Raw genomic sequence first — 18,090 nt, 5'->3', positions numbered from 1 at the left:
GCAGACCTTCTACCAAGCGTTTTTTAAGCGTTTCTGTGTTAAAAAACACATAGTGGGCACACAGCCTAACTCATACATACCCTCTCTCACACATACCCTCTGCGTGCACTGAGGGGATTTATACGTCTGCGGTCACAGAGTGACTTTCCCCAGTTCCGATGCATTTTCCATAAGGACATGTGCACACCATAGATGCAGCAGACATTGCTGAGCCAAACAAGCTGCTTCTTGGTAGGAGAACCTCTGCATTAAACACTTGCATTTTTTATGCTTTTTTCCTCATTCAATTGAATGAAAAACATGGCAAAAATGCTGAAAGGCCGGACAGGCTGTAGATGGAAACTTTCAAATCTGCAAGGTAAAATAAGCGGCGTGTGCAGGGACCTCAGACATAGCATTCACTTTGCTGAACCTGTAGAACACTTTTTTTTTTCACAGCAAAAACTTAACGTGTGAACAAGCCCTACATGTCGTCATTTGTGCTCACATAGCCGCTGCCTGTGTGGAGGAGCAGTGCTGGATGTACCGTCCATTCCCCGGAGCAGAACACCGGAGTCTGGTGACAGGGAGGCGGTCAGTGCAGAGCGGCCGAGCCCGGAGAATATCACAACCGAGAGCCGCTCATAAACCAGCCACAGGCACACACTGACAGCGGCCACGCCCACACTTAACCGTCACGTGCTTCCAGGAGCGACCAATCACAACGCTCCTCTTGGAATCCAGTCACGCCTATCGCAAACCCCGTATTTGTGCAGGTGCTCCGTAGCCTGCATAGTGATTGGTTGTCGCTGAGTGGAGTGGGCGGGTCAGGGTAATGTTTTGCAGGGTGAGCGGCTAGACTGCTTCCGGTAGCCGGTGTCCAGTGTTACTCAGCAGCTCCATACCACACCGGCTGGCTCGGTACTGCTGGAAGGTAACGCGTGGGCTCTCCGTGCAGTGTGTGTGGCGGTGGGGAGACTTGCTATTTCCCGGCAGCAGTCTGTGGCTTCCTCTGCTTTCTAGTCTGTCGCTTGCAGTGACCCAGCGGGTGGCATTGATTAGTGCAGTGCAGGTTCCCTGCTCCTCAATGATGTCTATAACTTACCTCAGTAATGAGGGGTCCATCTGTCGCCTGTTCCCTCCTCCCCCATACACCCCATTTCTTCTGTCTAGGCACATGAGGGATAATAGGGCTCCATGGCTGCCTCCATCCTGATGTGATGGGTGTGTGGTGATGCTGGGCCTCAGTGACCTCGGTGATGAGGAGCAGACCATGGTACTAGGGGTCTCAGGGATCACACATCTCTCTCAGGGGGTCTCATAGGGCTGAAAGCACGCTTCTTTTTAGTGTTAGAAGTAGGCAGATACAGCGACTCCTCCTGACACTTTAGTTTTGTTTCTTTAATGAGCAGTATGTACCTAATAAAGATTTCCCGTTGTTTTTCTAAATAAAGCTCGTCAGTTTTCTAATTTTATGTAAATATTTAAAGAGAATCTGTCAGCATGATTGCGTAATGTAAAATAGCTGTAATCCAGATTACATTCATACCTTTGGTGAAGAAATGCAGTTTCTGGTTCTTCTTTAATCACCATTTGGAGTTTTCTGCCATTTCTATATCGGCGCACAGGGGAGGACTGTAGACGGGGTCTTCCTCCTCCTCCTATCTGTGCTTCCCCAACCTCTCTGCCCACTTCCGGTCTGTGCTTCCCCAGACCCTCCGCATTCCTCCGGACTTCAAATGACAGCACAGTACTGAGATTTCAAACAGACCGGAGGTAGGCCGGGGGAACCACAGACCGGAGGTAGGCCGGGGGAACCACAGACCGGAGGTAGGCCGGGGGAACCACAGACCGGAGGCGGGCCGAAGGGCCGGGGGAACCACAGACCGGAGGCGGGCCGAAGGGCCGCGGGAACCACAGACCGGAGGCGGGCCGAAGGGCCGGGGGAACCACAGACCGGAGGCGGGCCGAAGGGCCGCGGGAACCACAGACCGGAGGCGGGCCGCGGGAACCACAGACCGGAGGCGGGCCGCGGGAACCACAGACCGGTGGGGCAGAGGAATCAGTGACCGGAGGGGGTCGGAAAGGCAGGGGAATCACAGCCAGGGAGGAGAGGAGAAGACCCAGTGTACAATCCGGCCCCTGTGCACGGAAATATAATTTGCAAAAAACTTCAAATGCTGATTAAAGAAGAACAAGCTGTATAAAAATTATTAGCACTGTATCTGCTACTGGTCGAGTGCCTGAGAAAATGACTTTCCCAGAGCAAGCATTGCCTAAAGTCAACTGATGAACAGGGAAGTCCCCCAACATGTAACATCAGGGGATGTCAGGGTGTACCAAACTCTTGGGTATGTCAAAGGTGCACACAAGTTTCCTCACTTGTTTGCAAATTAAAAGTAAATTTTCTCAGACACTGAATCAGTAACAGTGTTAGTATGATTTTTATAGGGGTTAATTCCCTTGTATCATGGTATACCTTGTTTAATATGCAATTTGTAAATTACAGGTTCCGATTAATTATTGTGTTACTTAGCGTGTAGATTTCTACTATATTAGTAAAGAGGCATATGCCTCTACATGATTCAGGAGTGTTGGACGCGTGGTGTACACCTCATCACAAATCCTACGCCAGTCCCTGCTGGGTGAAAATGGCATGAAAACTCCAAGTTGCATAATATTAGTGCACCTTTCAGTTGTGTCAAAACTATGCAACTTTTCCAAGCTTTTTACTCCAGAACACTGACGTAAAAGCCTTGATAAATCGGGCCCATAGTGTATGACATGCAGGGAGTGTAGCTATAAGGAGTGCAGAGGTAGCAGTCGCACCCAATCCCTTGTCCCTGAGCCGGACCACTAGTCTGTAACATAGGAAGATGACCGTATAATAAATAGCACATAGTAGATGGACAGCTATTACAGGTGGGCCCAGGAGTTTGAAGTCACCACTAACAGATTTAATACCACTCACAGCTGAGCGTTTCTTACAATACATCCTCTTCCTTGTATTCTAGTTGTTTTTCTGTCATTTTTTTCAGGTCTTAGGCTGTGTGCCCACTATGCTTTTTTCAAGCGTTTTTGATGCGGAGTTTCCGCAGCAGAAACACTTTAAAAATGCTTGGTAATCCGTGCCCCATGATCCCCAATGAAAATCTGCATGTTCTGTGCCCATCTGCAGCATGTCCATTATTTGTGCGTTTCTGCATGCAGATTTGAGGTCCCAATGCACTTGAAAAACGCATGTCAAATCCGCGTGTAAAATCCGCAATCGTTTTTGACTGCCAAGACCATGCTGAAACGCTGCAGAAATTTTCTGCTTCATTTCTGCATCGTGGGCACATTCCGAGTAAACCATAAATCTTTTACAAGTTAATGGACTTTTCAAAACCTTGCGCACAATAATGTTTGGCTTGTCGTTTTATTTAGTAAAATAGCAGCACATTTTCCACTATGCAATGCATATTGTAATGTGAAATGAATGTAGCACTAAGGTGCATTAACAGCAAAATTATCATGAAACGACTGTTCCTTGGATGGCTCGTTTCACCATAATCTTGCCTGGTAAATAGGCTGCCGATCAATGAGCAAAACGCTGGTGAACTGACTTTTAAGGATGCTTACAAAAGTCATCGTTCTGTGCGGTGCATCGTCCTGTGTAAAGATGACATGTGCGGCCGAGAACAATGGCAGCCTATGTGCACTAAGCGATATATTACTGAGCATTCAGTCTACACGGTTCTGCATTGGCTGCCTATGTACATAGGCCATTAAATGACCGCCGAAATGCAAATATTTACCATTCGGCTATAGTATAGTGCCACCGGTCATCCATGCAAGCAGACTTACATTTTGGTCATACAAAAAGTGGAATTATCAGATCAGTCACATCTGCACACTGGTCATCTTGCAGCTCTGTGCGCTCATCTGTTTCGCAAATGGCTGACTTAACTATCTGCCATTAAAACTAGGACTCTCAAGTGCAAAACTAGGGCATATTGCATTTTTTTTCTTTTTCCTATGGACTGAGTTGAAAAATTGCTTGTGAAATATTAACTTTCACTGTAAGTGTGAACGAAGCCTTAGGTCATGCTCACACTGAGGTATTGATGTGGGTTTTGAAAATGATCCAATTCAAAATCCATGTCAAAAAGCTTAGTATGAACATACTCTTGGACCGTAATATATGGAGCATGGCTGAAAGTGATGGCACCCTTGAAATTGTTCCAGAAAATGAAGTATTTCTCCCAGAAAATTATTGCAATTGCACCTTTTGTTATACACGTTTATTTCCTTTGTGTGTATTGGAACAACACCAAAAAAAAGAAAAAAAAGCAAATTGGACCTAATTTTGGGCTGGACAAAATTCTTGGCACCCTCAACTTAATATTTGGTTGCACACCCTTTGGAATAAACTGCAATTAATCGCTTCCTATAACCATTAACAAGCTTCTTACACTTCTCAACTGGAACTTTGGACCACTCTTCTTTTGCAAACAATTTCAAGAGTGCCAACACTTTCGACCATGACTGTATATGTTGTAGGGTTTTACTCCACTGCTTTTGAGGTATGCACAGGAAGCGATTTCTTTAAAAATGTCCAAGGTAGATTTATTGTAACTGCATAAACCGCTCCGCATCAGCAAAACAAAACACAGCCTTGTCCGGCACAGAGTAACAAAACAGAAAATAAACAGTCCATGCAGCACTGCGGGGTCACCCACTCACGGTCCGTGTCCTTTAGCACAAACACGCTGGAGATCTCCACACTTCTAGCCACAGAAACTGAATGAGACAATCTGCCTCCATTTTATACACAGGCCCAGGGGTGTGGATATGTGAGCAGCCATTCCCTCCCATCTCTTATGACTGTTCGTAAAAAACGGCCCTGATACGCCCTCTCAGCACTACGTGTGCTGGAGCATGCTTTCCCGGTTTTACATCACCGAAGCTATCAACCTCGGTGATACATATCTCCCCTCAAGGACCTGTCCGGCAGCCATCTTACAATGTCTATGAGACTGTTGAGTTTAGATCAGGAGAGCTGTGGGCAGTTCGTGAACCAAGGGTAACATCTGCCAAGTGTTTGTATGTTCTCCCCGTGTTTGTGTGGGTTTCCTCCGAGATCTCCAGTTTCCCCCAACACTCCAAAGACAAACTGATAGGGAATCTAAATTGTGAGTCCCAATGGAGACTGTGATGATGTCTGTAAAGCGCTGCAGAATATGATGGTGCGATATACAGTGCATTGTGAAAGTATGTGGCCCCCTTGAACTTTTCTACCTTTTGCCACATTTCTGGCTTCAAACATAAAGATATAAAATTCTAATTTTTTTGGGAGGAATCAACAACAAGTGGGATCAATCGTGAAGTGGAACGAAATTTATTGGATATTTTAAACTTTTTTAACAAATTAAAAACTGAAAAGTGGTGCATGCAATATTATTCAGCCCCCTTGAGTTAATACTTTGTAGCGCCAACTTTTGCTGCGATTACAGCTGCAAGTCGCTTGGGGTATGTCTCTATCAGTTTGCACATCGAGAGGCTGAAATTCTTGCCTATTCTTCCTTGCAAAACAGCTCGAGCTCATTGAGGTTGGATGGAGGGCGTTTGTGAACAGCAGTTTTCAGCTCTTTCCACAGATTCTCGATTGCATTCAGGTCTGGACTTTGACTTGGCCATTCTTACACCTGGATACGTTTATTTTTTAACCATTCCAATGTAGATTTTGCTGTATGTTTGGGATCATTGTCTTGTTGGAAGATAAATCTCCATCCCAGTCTCGGGTCTTTTGCAGACTCCAACAGGTTTTCTTCCAGAATGGTCCTGTATTTGGCTCCGTCCATCTTCCCATCAATTTTAATCATCTTCCCTGTCCTTGCTGAAGAAAAGCAGGCCCAAACCATGATGCTGCCACCACCATGTTTGACAGTGGGAATGGGGTTTTGAGGGTTATGCGCTGTGTTGCTTTTATGCCAAACATATAGTTTTGTATTGTGGCCAAAAAGTTCGATTTTGGTTTCATCTGACCAGAGCACCTTATTCCACATGTTTGGTGTGTATTCCAGGTGGCTTGTGGCAAACTTCAAACAAGGCTTTTTATGGATATCTTTGAGAAATGGCTTTCTTCTCGCCACTCTTCCATAAAGGCCAGATTTGTGCAGTGTACCACTGATTGTTGTGCTATGGACAGACTTTCCCCCCTCAGCTGTAGATCTCTGCAGTTCATCCAGAGTGATCATGGGCCTCTTGGCTGCATCTCTGATCAGTCTTCTCCTTGTTCGAGATGAAAGTTTAGAGGGATGGCTGGGTCTTGGTAGATTTGCAGTGGTCTGGTACTCCTTCCATTTCAATTTGATCGCTTGCACAGTGCTCCTTGAGGCCATGTGCCCACGTAGCGTTTTTGTAGCGTTTTTATGGCTGCGAAAATGCTTGTAAAACAGTCTGCCATGCAAAGCAATGTGAATTCGGATGTGCTGTGCACATGATGCGCTAATTTGCGCCCCGAATTCGCATTGCGTTGCAAAACGCAGCATGACCATTCTACCGCGATTACGCTGCAAATGCTTTCATTGAGGAACATTGAAACGCAGCAAATCCGCAGGTATATGTGGATTTTCTGCGTTTCAATTAAATTCAATGGCCGCGAATTTGCAGCGTAATCCTCTTCATCCCGGCTACCACGCAGTGAAAAAAAGAAATAAAGTTAAAAATAAACAAAACCTGTATATTCACCTCTCCGGCGGCCCCCGGTCTGCTCCCGACCACGTCCTCTCTCCTTGGCGTCCCGCCGTGTACTGTCAGGACCTGCGGTGACGTCATTTAGTCACCTGATGGTCACGCGACCGCTGACGTCGGCGGTCAGGTGATGGTCTCGTGACCATCAGCTGACTAAATGACGTCACCGCAGGTCCTGACAGTACACTGCGGGACGCCGAAGAGAGAGGACTCGGCCGGGAGCAGACTGGAGGAGACCGGAGAGGTGAGTATACAGGTTTTATTTTATTTTTAACGTTTTAATTCTCTTTTTTTTTTTTACTATAGATGCTGCATTTAAAGCATCAGTTGTTTACACATTATAAATCCATGTCGTTTGCATGAATTTATATTGTATGACCAACTTGTCAAGCACTTTTCCAAGTGATGCTAAAATCGCTTGGAAAACTGCTTGAAAAAACGCATGCATAAACGCATGTAAAAACGCTGAAAAAACACTTCTCTCTGGTAGAAAAAACGCATGTAAATCTGCATGTGTTTTTTTTCTGCCAGAGAGAGGCAAAAACACTCTGCATCAAATCTGCTACGTGGGCACATAGCCTGAGATGTTTAAAACTTGGGAAATCTTTTTGTATCCAAATCCGGCTTTAACCTTCTCCACCACAGTATCTCTGACCTGCCTGGTGTGTTCATTGGTCTTCATGATGCTCTCTGCACTTGAAACAGAACCCTGAGACTATCACAGAGCAGGTGCATTTATACGGAGACTTGATTACGCACAGGTGGATTCTATTTAGCATTACCAGTCATTTAGGACAACAATGGATCATTCAGAGATCCTCAGGGTATGTGCCCACGTAGCGTTTTACAAGCGTATTTGATGCGGAATTTCCGCAGCAGAAACGCTTGTAAAACGCTTGGTAATCCGCACCCCATTGTTCCCAATGAGAATCCGCAAGGCCTATGCCCATGCTGCGGATTTTTCCGCAGCGTTTTTGATGCGCACAAAAATCCGCAGCATGTCAATTAATTTTGCGTTTCCCCAAGCGGAATTGCCTTTTCTGTGCAATAATAAACGCAAGGCAATTCCGCATGTCTAAAACGCGCGATAAACGCTTGCGAAATTCCGCATGCGTTTTTCCAGGAAAGGACATGCGGAAATGAAGCGCAAATTTTCCGCTTCATTTCCGCAAAGTAAAGGGGCCGAATAATATTGCACGCCCCACTTTTCAGTTTTTAATTTGTTAAAAAAGATTAAAATATCCAATAAATTTAGTTCCACTTCACGATTGTGTCCCACTTGTTGTTGATTCTTCCCCAAAAAATTAGAATTTTATATCTTTATGTTTGAAGCCAGAAATGTGGCAAAAAGTAGAAGCATTCAAGGGGGCCAAATACTTTCACAATGCACTGTAAATAAGCAAAAACAAAGAATTAATCGTTGTGCTCAGACCATGATATATAATGGCTGTATTCGGCCTTCAGCTGGTACCACACATGCAGTGTTTGGTGGAGCCTGGAGTCAATTCCAAAGCAATGGGAAATACAAAGGAAGCAATTTTATTCTTTCATGCTGTATCCACTTCTGGCTTTGCCACAAAAAAACAAAACAAAAACCTGCACTTGCATCAGAACCACCTTTAAGAGATTCCACTCCCAAGTTCCATCAATTCTTCCATAAGAAAACATGTATTAAAAAAAACTTTCTCTTATAGTGGCTGCCACCCAAGTGAAAACCAAGTCGCCTTTTGTCTGTTCTCATGAAGTTAAACTCCAAACACCAGTGTGAACCTAGCTTATGTCTGGGATTTGTTTGTGCAAAATCCATAGTGAAAGTAAAGCACAATGTTAGTAAATGGTGTTGTCATGAATCCCATTCACTCTCAGCATACAAGTCAGCAGTTGTGAATTTTCACTGCAAATTTCATTCATTGAAACTGTGTGAAACATGGATTTCATTGGTGATTTGCTTGCGCGTATACATTTGCTGGCCATACTTACCTACTGCAGTATCTTATATCCATTCCTAGAACCCAAACTGGGGTGATTTAGACAGCTGTTTCAATTTTCTCTCTCTCTTCCTCGACCTGGGGAAATAGTAAGGCATGCTAAGATAACCCCTTTAACTATGGGAATTATCTAGGACTTTTTTTTTTCCAATGGGGCTAAGAACTTACCAGCAGGTAGTTGCTGCCTGCGACAATCTCTCCCGACTCGGGCAGTGAGTCTCCTGCTTCCTGTGACGTCACGTTGACAGAGCAGCTCTTTTTCTTTCGCTTGGCACTGCCAATGACATGCTGATTGATAGCTGGCATCCAGCTGCCTAACTGCGAGGAGCCGGTTGTCAGTCAACATGACGTCAACAGAGTACAGCGGAAACAAAAGAGCTGCTCTGTCGACCTGACATAACCGGAAACAGTAGAATCACTGCCTGAGCTGGGAGAGACCGTCACAGGGCAGAACAGGCAGGTGGATAAAGTTCCCAGATAACCCCTTCAAACATTTTCACATGTCAAGGATAGGTAATAACGTGGATTGGTGTGAACTCTACCTCTGAAATGTCCTTTCTGAACAGAGCAGCGGGAGAGCATGATTACACCACTTTATTCATTCTCTATGGGACTGCCATTCTCTGTGGTTCTGGCTATCTCCAGTCCCTTAGAGAATGAATGCAGTGATAGTACACAGCTACGGCCACAACTCTGCTCCATTCAGATAGGGCAGTACATAGCCCCGTTCTTGGGATTAGTGGAGGTCTGACCTCTCGTATCTGCAAGGCAAGGGCATGACTTTTATTGATCGGAATAACTCCTTAGAGACCCTGCCATTCTTCATTTCTGCTCTTTAATTTTTTACCTCTTTGCCTTCCAAATGCCATAACGTTTTTTTGTTTTTTTTTGCTTCATCTTTCCTACAGCATAGCCATACGAGGGATTGTCTTTTTGCGGGAAGAGCTGTAGTTTAGAATGACAAAATGACATTTATTTTACCAAAATGTCCTGAACAATGTGAAAGAAATTGTCTTCACATAGGAAGGGGACTTGAACTCAAGTGCCTCTGATTTGAAGTAGCAACCCTAAAAGTCACTATCGACCCTTTAACGAGCCTTGTCATATGACTTAGGATAAAAGCCAAACCAAAATCTCAATTTGCAGAAACTGTGTTTCAGGGGGTTGACCCTCCTCCATGCAAAGCATGAGGTCCGATTTGGCTAGGTGAGAGGCTGGGATCTAAGGCTCTCACCTAGCCACATCAGATCAGACAGGAGGCGATACCCCGAAACACTGTCTGCAAATTGCCATTCTGGTTTGGCTTTTATCCTAAATCCTGTGACAAGACTCGTTAAAGGGTCGATTGTGACTTGTAGGATTGCTGCTTCCAATAGGTGGTGCTAGAGTTCAAGTCCCTTTTCTCTCTGAAGAGACAATTTGCATATAAAGTTTGTATTAAACCTACATATATGACAAAAGAACAAGGGTACCATAAAATATAACATTTATTGGTGATATATAAAATCAGATAAGATCAAGGGAAAAGTATCACAAAAAAAGGTCATACCGGGGGCAATTAGTAATACAAAATCATATACATGCTGCAATATATATCATAGAATATAATAGTCCATAGATATGAAATAAACCATCAGTGAAGGCAAGGGCATAAATACATAATAGGGTATATAGAGATAATAAAGTGCATAGTGCAGTGTAAACAATGCTATATAAAAACCTACATGTGTATGTTATGATCGAAGTTGCAATAGTGGTTTAAACAGTTGTGCCCATGATAAATAGAGTAAAGCAGTATAGTTTAGACAGATCTATGCGCATGAGTATGTAGCTAAAACATGTAACTGGAATGAATGTTACTGACCCCCAAGAGACTGGCTGAATCCAACTCGCGTTTCGCCGATGGCTTTGACGAGGATGTCAAAACAGTGTCTGCAAATTGCGATTCTGGTTTGACTTTTATCCTAAGTCCTGTGACAAGGCTCGTTAAAGGGTCGATTGTGACTTGTAGGATTGCTACTTCCAATAGATGGTGCTATAGAGTTCAAGTCCTTTTTCTCTCTGAAGAGGCAATTTGCATATAAAGTTTGTAATGAAACCCAATTGAAAAATGATTTTTTCGCCCTAAATACATGCATTTAAGTAAAAAAATAAAATTGTCCTCCAAAGACGGACAACTTTTTTTTTTTTTGTAACTTAATGCTCACTCCTCGGTAATACACGTTGTTAATAAGAGGGGGTGCATTTTTTTATTTCATAGAACGTTGTGCGGACACCTTGAGTGAACGAACTGGTGGGTCTAACAGAAGTACTGAATGCACTTTACCTAGCACAACATTTGGGTAACACATTGTAAGGAGCACAAAAGCCTGTAGTACAGACCAGAAATGATATGTAGGAGCCGTGCCCCTCCAAGCTTACATCCTATAAGGAACCTTTTCTGTTGTGGTTACTATTTAGTGTACGCTTCATGCCTGCGGATTCTTCTGGAAGCTTTGTATGGTTGCAGTCTAAGCTGTTTTTTCTATTGTTTTCTGCAGGGATGTGTTTACCAGGTCGTCGACCAGTTACTCCAAGAAACAAGTTAGAGCACACCATTTACTGGTCACGGCTGTTTGATCTACATGACGTCTTGGTTTCCTATGTTAACAGTCCTGAGCATGTTTTACTACATTTGCCTTCGGCGCCGTGCCCGGTTAGCTAGTAGGGGGGAGATGATTAACAGCCGCAGAGCCATTGAGTCAAACAGCCGTGCTTTGCCAATGTCCACTGAAACTGTACAGTATGCCAAAGAAGTTCTGGATTTCAGTTCTCACTATGGAAGTGAAAACAGCATGTCTTATACAATGTGGAATTTAGCTGGTGCCCCTAATGTCTACCCGAGCTCTGGGGATTTCACCCAGACAGCTGTGTTTCGGACGTATGGAAACTGGTGGCATCAAAGTGACAGCTCGGCTATTCCTTTCAAGAGAACCTCACCAAGTTTCTTCAGTCAGGATTACGTAGAGCTTGCGTTTGAGGAACCAGTTTATCCTACAGCGGTTCATATCCTTGAAACCTATCATCCAGGATCCATTGTGAAGATTCTTGCTTGTTCTGCAAATCCTTACTCTCAGACCACTCCTACTGAAGTAAGGTAAGACCCCTATGTCAGTGGGCTATGAGTGTCCAAGATGGTTCCATATCTCACAGATGATGACAAGACTACTGTATAAGAAGTCTAGTATCTGCACAGAGTCTTCAGCTTGTCATAAATCTCAAAGGGATTGTCCACATTAAAAAATATTGACATGTGTTATTGATGCAGTTCTCTAACTTATAATGTACATAAAAAATGTGAAAAAAAGAAAATGTCTTGCAGGGAGATTATAGCCCATCTATCCCATATTCACAAAATGTTTTGGCTGTCGTTTTAGTGTTTCAGTGTGACTAATAGCTGGGAATGCTTTTAGTTTGGGTCATTAAATTTGTGGTTGAGGTGGGTGTGAGGGCACTAAATTGCGGAAGTCTGAATGAGGCCATAGATAGATGTTAACGGGGTCGTCCGCTATTTTGATATTGATGACCTATCCTTAAAGGGGATATCTGGGACTTTAAAAAAAAATGTGCCTAAGCACTAACACACATGTAATTACTAACAGAGGCAACTACCTGTCTGCTGTACTCGGCACCGGTCATTGACCACTCCTGTTAACAGAGCAGCAGTTTGTCTTCCTGTTGACAAGGCGGGAGTACTGGTGTCATGCTGATTGACAGCCGGCTTCCCCCAAATAGGCAGCAGAGAGCCTGCTGTCAATCAGCATGACACCAGTACTCCCGCCCTATCAACAGGAAGACAACTGCATCTCTGTCAGTGGGCATCTGTGACCGCTCTATGCCGGCGGAGAACGGCGCTGGGCACAACAGGGCAGGTAGGTAGCAACTATCTTCCTGTTAGTGCTTATGCACATTTTTTTTGTCCCCCCCTATTGGTCTGGGTCTGGCACCCAGCACTTCAGCTCTGGAGGCGGTTGGTTGAAAGCAATTCTCTTCAATAAGAACAGCTGCCAGGGAACGGCCACTAAGCAATATATGGGGATGTGCTGCTCCAGCTCCGTACACAGCTTCCATCCAACCTGCAGCCAAAGCTCATCAGTGGGTGGTGCTTGATGTTGGACCTTCACTGATCTAATATTGATGTGCGTATCCTAAGAATAGGTTAATATAAAGGTCGTGGACAACCCGTTTAATGTGAGATTAATCGTTATAAAGGTATATAGGGAAGGGTCTTTCTTTAGTCTTAACTTTTTTGTATTGAAGCCTCCAGCTGCTCCTGAAAACTTATGCCCTTCTTTCAAAACTCATGTGGCTCAGTGGTTAGCACTGTTGCTTTACAGCGCTGGGGTCCTGGGTTCAAATTCCACCAAGGACAACATCTGCAAGGAGTTTATATGTCCTCCCTGTGTTTGTGTGGGTTTCCACCGGGTTCTCTGGTTTCCTCCCACACTCCAAAGACATACTGATAGGGAATCTAGATTGTGAGCCCCAATGGGGACAGTGATGATGATGTCTGTAAAGTGCTGCAGAATATGTAAGCGCTATATAAGCGAGGAAAATAAAAAATATAAAGTGCTGTGGAATTAATGGCATTATGTAAATGAGAAAAAGAAATAAATCTAATGAAACATGGAAGCGATTATGAGCAGGTGGAAATGCTAACGTACTCTGTGTCATGTCTAGATGGGAAACAATCTGGTCGGCAGAACCCACCCGTGTCCATTCTCCTCAGGCTCGCCAGTTCACACCCTGTATAAAAGAAATCAATTTCCCAACCAATCTCCTACGCCTGGAAACTAATAGCGGTCTCTTGGAATATTACACCGAGTTAGATGCTGTGGAATTACATGGTGTCAAAGAGAAACCCATGCTTTCTTTAAAGACAGTCGCCATTGATATGAATGATCTGGATGATGATGAATATGATAAAGATGGCTGTGGAATAGACTGCCTTACTAATCAGTTCAGTAGCTCCAGCCTCAGGGATTGGACAAATAATGGCTATTTTGACAAGCTGCCTTATGAGGTAAGATGACCTACATCCGTGAGTGGCTATGCTACTATTCCTATGGTGGAAGTGATAAGTTCTACATCACTGGCCGCAGAAAACATATTGTTACTTTAAGATGCATCATTTCTGTATTTAGTAACCGGTTTCCAGTGGGGAGCAACATGTAAAAGTATTTACCCCTGCTGCTGTTACCTTGTGGTCAAGGGTCTGGCACGTGCGTTATCACAGGCTGTGCCAGCGCGGACACTTTTCGGGAGGACTGGTCACCCAATTTATTCCTCTGTAGAGGAAGATGTGATAATGTATTTAGCCTGAAATCCAAACTAGTGAAATGTTATTACTAAGTCTCTTTATTACGCTGTGTGCCCACTATTCATTTTTCAAGCGTTTGTGCCGTGGAATTTCCACAGCGAAAATGCTTAAAAAACACTTGGTAATACGTGCCCCATGGTCACCAATGATAATCCGCATGTGCTGTGCACATGCTGCGGAAATTTCCGCTGCAAATTATCATTGCGGAAAAATACGCAGCATGTCCATTAATTTTGCGGACACGTAATTGCCGCCATTGACTTGCATTGAAACGCTTGATATCCGCATGACTACATGTGCACATGCGGATATTAAGCGATTCAATGTGCGGATGGTACCCGGGTCTGGAGAAGAGGAGACTCTCATCCAGACCCGGGTACCATAGAACCTGTTAAGGAAAGAATTTAAAAAAAAAAAATAAAGATTTTACTTACCTTCCGATGTTCCCCGGTCTCCTCAGCGATGCGTCCGGTCTCTTGTACGGCTCGCAATGGTCTAAAAGGACCTTCCATGACTTCATCTAGTCATGTGACAGGTCACACAACCTCTGATGTCGGCGGTCGCGTGCCTTGTCATATGACTAAATGACGTCTTGAAAGGTCCTTTCACACCACCGCGAGCCGTATAAGAGACCGGACGCACCGGAGAAAAGACCGTGGGCCATCAGAATATGAGTATAATCTTTATTTTTTACCATTTTTATTTTTTTTAACTATTAACTTGGTCACACTATATAAATCCATGCCTTTTGCATGGATTTATATAGTGTGACCAAGTTGTCAAGCACTTTTCCAAGTGATGCTAAAATCTCTTGGAAAAGTGCTTGATAACCTACATGCAGAAATGCATGTGAAGAACACTTCTACCTGGCAGGAAAAACGCATGTAAAATCCGCATGTACAATCCGCATGCGTTTTTGCTGCCAGAGAGATGCAGAAAAAATCTGCAGCATTTCTGCATCGTGGGCACTTAGTCTTAGGGGCAACTGAAGACTTCCACATCCTATGAGTAACTGCTGGGCTCAGTAGCCCAAATGATCTAGGAGTTCTTGTCCTTAGTTCCATACTGGTTAGCAATACTGAGGAGTGTTTGGCCCCATTCTCATCCAGGAGAGTTGGACTATTTTTTCTCACTTGTCATCTGTGTGCTGTCCTTATACAATCCGATTTTTTACTCAGCAGCTATTAATCATTTCGTTTCCTATGTTACAGAATTCTAATGTAGCTGTAAAAATCACGTGCTTTACTGATGGTCCATATAGCATGCGATTTTGCAGTGAGATTGCAGCTTGCTTCGATTTTTTTCTCATGCTGAATACAGCTGAGAAAAAAGCCCTTAGAAAAACAAACTTAGTATTGGAAGTATAGTGAGAGCGTCTAAAGGCTCGTGCAATTAGCTCCGATATGTGCAGCAACTTGTGGCAGGCTGCCCTGATCCCCCTGGTAAATGGCAGGTTACGTTATAATGGCCGATCAGGATTTAGAATGAGTGTGAAATCAAACAATGCTGGAAGTAGAGTTAGAAGAGACATAAATGCAGACTGGAATTAACTTTATCTAAATTTGGCTAAGAGCTCATTCACACTCTATATTTTCGGTCCAAGTGCTGTGAGAAACAGAGCGCACTGGGATCAATGTTGTTCAATGCGGCAGTGCAGGGGGGTTTTTTTTGTTGTGTTTTTTCATTGACCGAATTGGCATGTGAAAAAAATTGCTGCGTGCACTAGTTTCTTCCGTAAATCAAATGAGACTCACCCATTCTGCTGTAAAAAAAAAACGGACTGCACACGGATTATAAGTGAGAAAACAATTGTCCCACGTTTCTGGATGAAACTGAATGATTTTTTTATTATACGCTTTTGTGAACCTACCCTAAGGGTCCCTGCAAATGAACGTATGAAAAATCGTCCAAGTTTCATCCAGAAAACTCTGACGATTATTTTAGTAATTTTCGTCCGTGTGTCTGTTTTTTACATCTGTGTGTGACATCCATTTTCATACAGCTAAATTAAAACATGTACATGATGAATACAGTTTCCTAGCTTTTATAATAGAAATCTATCTGTAAATATCGGATGGTCCGCGTGGAATCTGATTTTTTTTTTTCTCGCACCCTTAGACTTGATTGTGTGAGTCTCATTAAAGATTCGGATGAAAGTAGTGCATGCCGCAATTTTTTTACTCACGGACTGAGGATAAAAAAGGTTCATCTGAACAGCCTCATTCAATAAGATGGGTCTGTGTGCTATCAGATTAAAAATCAGCCAGCACACATCCGATTCATACAATCGTCTGCACTAGCCCTTAGGCTGACTTCACATATCAGTTGTGTCTGCCACTTGTCATGTGCAGAACACAGCTGATCAGAAAGTTGACCAGAAGACTCTGCATGCTACATTTTTGTTGTCTGGCTTTAGGACCAGGGGTACAACAACTAATGTGCCAAAAATTATCTAATAGAAAACAATGGAATTGCTAATAGCTTCGATTTCTCTACAGCAGTTCTGTAACACACCACAAGGAAAAAGCATCAGATGAGTCTATAGACATGAACCCACCCTTAGTAGCTTAAAGTCAGTTTCTGAATTTGTATAAAATTTGCAAGAGGAATGAGATAATGTAATAAGATACCCCTAACTCGTCTTTCAAATCCCCCACTGCTCCGATGGTCCCCGTCAGTTGTGCCACTAGTCAATTGGCTCCTTTCCCCATTTATCAGTCACTTCTTCCTCTCCACCATGCCTTGTCCAGACAAGATGGATTTGTGGTGTCATGTGGCACAACCCATTTTACTCCTATCAAGAGAATTACGGAGAGCAATCAGACGGAAACACTGAACCATGGTGCTGAGCTTTATAACAAGTCTTTTACCTAACATCAGAGTTTGATTCACATCCAGACAGTTCATCTTTGCAGGATAATGTCCTACAGGCTGCCGCAGCTTCTGTCTGTTTGCTAAAAATATCAGGAATCCTCCTCTGTGTGTATGCTGCGTATGGCTGAGATTACTACAGCTAATGTCCTCCTACCAGTTCAGAGTGGCTTGCAAATTAAAGAAGTACTCCTATCAAATTGTATTCTCAGAGTGGAGACTGAAACGGAAACGCTGCCGTTGAGAGTACAGTTCATTTTCTCCTCGCAGCATTCGGCTACGTGCAGGCGCCGGGCAGCATAATAACGCTTTTAACCCTGCAGATTAACTCCATATCTGCAGGTTAAAAAAGTTTTTTCTGGTGACAGGTTTCCTTTAATGACAAAAAAATACCTGAATGAGTGCTCATATGGAAAAATAAATATAATTTTGCATTATGAGTTTTTGTTTCTTAAATATGTACTCAAACTTGAACAAATCTTCAAATTCCTTTTAAAAATTTACAAATAATAATTTGCATGAAATAAGATTACTCACTAATGTAGCTTGGATGCCTCTGTAAGCCGGTTTGACATGTACAGTACAGACCAAAAGTTTGGACACACCTTCTCATTTAAAGATTTTTCTGTATTTTCATAACTATGAAAATTGTACATTCACACTGACTTCTGCACAACACAACTGATGGTCCCAACCCCATTTATAAGGTAAGAAATCCCACTTATTAAACCTGACAAGACACGCCTGTGAAGTGAAAACCATTTCCGGTGACTACCACTTGAAGCTCATCAAGAGAATGCCAAGAGTGTGCAAAGCAGTCATCAAAGCAAAAGGTGGCTACTTTGAAGAACCTAGAATATAAGACATATTTTCAGTTGTTTCACACTTTTTTGTTCAGTATATAATTCCACATGTGTTAATTCATAGTTTTAATGCCTTCAGTGTGAATGTACATGAAAATACAGAAAAATCTTTAAATGAGAAGGTGTGTCCAAACTTTTGGTCTGTACTCTATGTGCCTGGTATTTTGCATCTTACTTGTGTGAAGTCTTTCCAACTGAGCATGTCTCTTCCTCTTTACCTGCCAGTATAGAACATCACACATAGTATTCCACTTATCTTAAAACTGCTCACTGCTTTCCCATTCCTTATCCATCT

The 18,090-nt window shown here is 43.3% G+C and overlaps 1 protein-coding gene across 1 annotated transcript in view; it reads left to right on the top strand.

Annotated features, from left to right (window-relative positions):
* Positions 1-780: 780 nt before the first annotated feature.
* Positions 781-18,090, top strand: part of FBXL4 (F-box and leucine rich repeat protein 4) — a 50,418-nt gene continuing 33,108 nt past the window's right edge. Inside the window, exons 1-3 of the mRNA XM_073675743.1 lie at positions 781-913; positions 11,243-11,838; positions 13,422-13,764. Of these exons, the coding sequence (XP_073531844.1) occupies positions 11,327-11,838; positions 13,422-13,764 (855 nt within the window). The 5' untranslated portion in view covers positions 781-913; positions 11,243-11,326. The remainder of the gene's footprint in view (positions 914-11,242; positions 11,839-13,421; positions 13,765-18,090) is intronic.

The sequence above is a fragment of the Phyllobates terribilis genome, unplaced genomic scaffold (genome assembly GCF_046119375.1).
Source record: "Phyllobates terribilis strain yellow unplaced genomic scaffold, ASM4611937v1 Scaffold_3__8_contigs__length_932513732, whole genome shotgun sequence".
Taxonomy (NCBI): domain Eukaryota; kingdom Metazoa; phylum Chordata; class Amphibia; order Anura; family Dendrobatidae; genus Phyllobates; species Phyllobates terribilis.
This window is presented reverse-complemented; position numbering and strand designations above follow the sequence as displayed.